The 4,025-nt window shown below is 38.9% G+C and overlaps 1 protein-coding gene across 1 annotated transcript; it reads right to left on the bottom strand.

The window, feature by feature from the left end:
- Nucleotides 1-976: 976 nt before the first annotated feature.
- Nucleotides 977-2,593, bottom strand: LOC112769597 (uncharacterized). The gene is made up of 2 exons (XM_025814095.1): nt 1,807-2,593; nt 977-1,449 (listed from the first exon to the last, which is right to left on the bottom strand). The coding sequence occupies exons 1-2, from the start codon at nt 2,591-2,593 to the stop codon at nt 977-979; spliced, it is 1,260 nt and encodes a 419-aa protein (XP_025669880.1).
- Nucleotides 2,594-4,025: the final 1,432 nt, after the last annotated feature.

The following is a 4,025-nucleotide window of genomic DNA, read 5'->3' as shown; positions in this document are numbered from 1 at the left end:
TATCCCTTTTACAACTAACTGGCCAAGTACTTTGAACACAGCTATGCCTCGCATAGGTTCATTCTCACCATGGTCAGAAATCTTAGAATTTTCATCCAAATATCTTCCCACAAGGGTCATTGCTTCTTCAGAGATATAACCCTCAGATATTGACCCCTCAGAGCGTGCTTTGTTTCCCACATAACTCTTTAGTGTGCGGAAATATCTAAAATTGAATTTTTAAGGAATGTTAGAAACCTACTTAAAGAATACTATAAGACAGATTCTAAGTTGTTGTCAATTCTAAAGGGCTAACCTCTCAACAGAGTACATCCAGCGATATTGAACTGGTCTGACTAACTTAGCTTTCATGGGCAAGATGAACGGTTAGGTGAACCATGACATCAAAAAAAGTCAGAGGAAAAACAATCTCTAGTTTACAAAGTGTTATTGCAATCTGGGTTTCAAGTTTGTCTAGAACGTCCATCTTCAATTCCTTGGAACAAAGCTCTCCAAAGAAAATACTTTGATGTATCAAAGGTTAACAAACTTCTTTGGGTAAAAGCTCACGAATTGCAAGTGGTAGCAGCCGTTCTATTAGGACATGGCAATCATGGCTCTTCAAGCCATAAATTTTGCAATCTTCAACGTGCACACACCTTCCAATATTTGATGAATACGAATCAGGCAACTTGAGATCCTTCAAGAACTGACAAAGAAGTTGCCATTCATTCTCCTTCCTGGTCTTTGACAATGTATATTTGGCTATCAGCATCACAAACTTGTTGTCCACTCTACGAGGATGAAGGTCTCTCTTGATACCCATAAGTTGAAGATCAAGTCGTGCATTAAGATTGTCCTTTGTCTTTCCATCTAAATTTAACAGTGTACCCAGTATATTATCGAAGACGTTCTTCTCTATATGCATTACATCTAAATTATAACGTAATAATAATGTCTTCCAATAAGGCAACTCAAAAAAAATGCTTTTCTTTTTTCAATTCCCAGCCACCTTGTCATGCTCAGACTTCTTTCTCTTTTTAGTATTGTTCCCAAACTCCGTTTGTTCAAAAGTCTTGAATTCTTCTAGGACATCATAACCAGAAAGTGGCTTAGGTGCTTCGCCAAGTTCCCTGGTATTGTCAAAAGAACTCTTATTCCTTCGCCATGGATGATCATGCGGCAAATAGCGGCGATGACCCATATAGCAATGCTTGTGTCCATGTTTCAGCCTTTTAGAACTAGTTTCTCTGTGGCAACACGCACATGCTAGTGCACCTTTAGTACTCCAACCGAATAACATGGCATAAGCTGGATAATCATTAATTGTCCATAAAACTACAGCAGACAACTTAAAATTCCGTTTCTGCACCACATCAAATGTTTCAACGCCCTCTTCCCACAATTCTTTCAACTCTTCAATTAACGGTTCTAAGTATACATCAATAGAATTGCCAGGGGACTTAGGGCCTGGAATAAGTAGAGATAACATCCAATTTGAATGTTTTAAAACCATCCATGGAGGATAGTTATATGGAATGAGAACAACTGGCCAAGTACTATAGGAAATGTTCATATTGCCGAACGGATTGAATCCATCACTAGCAACTCCAAGCCTGATATTTCTAGCATCACGTGCAAACCATTTGTGCTCCTCATCAAATGTCTTCTATGCCATCGAATCTGCTGGGTGTTTTAGGACTCCATCATCAAGTCGTTTCTCTTTATGCCACCTTATTGCTAGCGCTGTTTCTTCACACATGAAGATCCTTTGAAGCCTAGGTTTTAACGGAAAGTATCTTAGTATCTTCTGGGGTACCTTCTTACGAGGGTCATCCTTTTCATTCCCCTTCCCCTTCACCCATCTAGATTGCTTACACTTTGGACATTCATCAAGATTAGCATATGCTTGCCCCCGAAACAAAATACAATCATTCACACAAGCATCTATCTTCTCGTAATCTAATCCCAAATCTCGAATCACTTTTCGAGCATCATAAAATGAAGTTGGACAAGTATTTTCCTTTGGAAATATGCTTTTTAGAAAGAGCAACAAAGCATCAACTGAATTGTTGCTCCATCCATAGCGACATTTCATTTGAAACAACTTGACAATGAAAGATAACCTTGATATCCCACTGTCTGGATACAGGCTTTGTTCATAATCCCTCATTAGCCTCTGGAACCTCTTTGCCCCCTGATGAGGTTCTTCTTCTATATTGTAATCTATGTTGGTAGCGAAATCTCTCGGCATCTCCCCTAGTGTTTCTCCTCTAAAGATGTTATACAACATCTCATAAGTGGCAGAATCATTCTCCCTTTCACAATCAATTTGATTTAGATCAGACACATCTATAGTGGATGTATCTTGAAGTATCTCACCATGATGCACCCATGTTTTATAAGAGGTCACTATCCCCCTTTGGCACACATGATGATGAACTTCATTTCTAAATTTGAACAAAAAATTGTTGCATTTGGGACAAGGACAACGTATTTGATTTTTCACACCGGGTTGAGAGAAGGCAATATCCAAAAATAATTCATCGAGGCACTTCCTAAACTCAGGAGTACGCCTATCAAAATTAACCCAACATTTCTGGTAATTGACCATTGGACTAATTTCTGCAGCCTGCAGGAGACGAGAATGGATAGAAGGATGTAAAGAGTGAAAAAAAGAGAGCAGCATGACAAAACATAGCATCACAGCGACTATCACTTTCAAAATCACCAAAAAAAGTACAAAAAATAGAATCAAAATAATAAAACCCAGAAACAAAAAATAGAATAAAAATATCAACTCTCCAAATAACTAAAAAATCAGATAATCAACCATGTTACACACCAATACTTTCAACCACAACAACATCATCATAAGTATTTTCAACTACAATATCAGCAGCCTCAAGGTTCAATATTTTAGCTAAGATTATCAACTAACAACATATTTAACAATACTCAAATAAACTGAAGTTACCTTTAGCAGAGACGTAATCGGACCAGACCAGACCAGTAGGAGAAGAAAGACAGCCGAATCAGACCAGCAGAGGCAAAGGACAACGCCGGATGAGCAGAGCAACATAAACTATCCTAAATCAATGCAATGTAAAATACACCAAATTAATAACAGAATTTAATCAATATTTCTATATTACTAAGGATCACGTAGTTACCTACTTGGTGCACGAATTATGAATCACACTTTTCACAACTCGTACCACTAACCAGCAAGTGCACTGGGTCGTCCAAGTAATACCTTACGTGAGTAAGGGTCGAATCCCACAGAGATTGTTAGTTTGAAGCAATCTATGGTTATCTTGAAATTCTTAGTCAGGAAGTCAATTATATTTATCAGTTGAATTGCGAATAAACAAGAGAGCATGGGTTAAAAGTTACTTGTTATGCAGTAATGGAGAATATGTTGGAGTTTTGGAGATGCTTTGTCTTCTGAATCTCTGCTTTCCTCTGTCCTCTGATTCACGCACGCACGTCCTTCTATGGCAAGCTGTGTGTTGAGGCATCACCGTTGTCAATGGTTACATCCCCTCCTCTTGTGAAAATGGTCCAAATGCTCTGTCACAGCACGGCTAATCATCTGAGGTTCCCGATCATGCTGGAATAGGATTCACCCTCCTTTTGCGTCTGTCACTACGCCCAGCACTCACGAGTTTGAAGCTTGTCACAGTCATTCAATCCCTGAATCCTACTCGGAATACCACAGACAAGGTTTAGACTTTCCGGATTCTCATGAATGCCGCCATCAATCTAGCTTATACCACGGAGATTCTGATTAAGGAATCTGAGAGATATTCATTCAATCTGATGTAGAACGGAGGTGATTGTCAGACACATGTTCATGGATTGAGGAAGGTGATGAGTGTCATTGATCATCACCTTCTCCGTAATTAGGCGCGAATGGATATCTTAGATAGGAACACGCATGTTTAAATGGAAAACAGAAATACTTGCATTAATTCATCGAGACACAGCAGAGCTCCTCACCCCAACAATGGAGTTTAGAGACTCATGCCGTCAAAAAGTACAAA

Source organism: Arachis hypogaea, chromosome 18 (genome assembly GCF_003086295.3).
Source record: "Arachis hypogaea cultivar Tifrunner chromosome 18, arahy.Tifrunner.gnm2.J5K5, whole genome shotgun sequence".
NCBI classification, from domain to species: Eukaryota; Viridiplantae; Streptophyta; class Magnoliopsida; order Fabales; family Fabaceae; genus Arachis; species Arachis hypogaea.
Note: the sequence above shows the minus strand (reverse complement) of the source record. Positions and strands in the feature narration are given on the sequence as shown.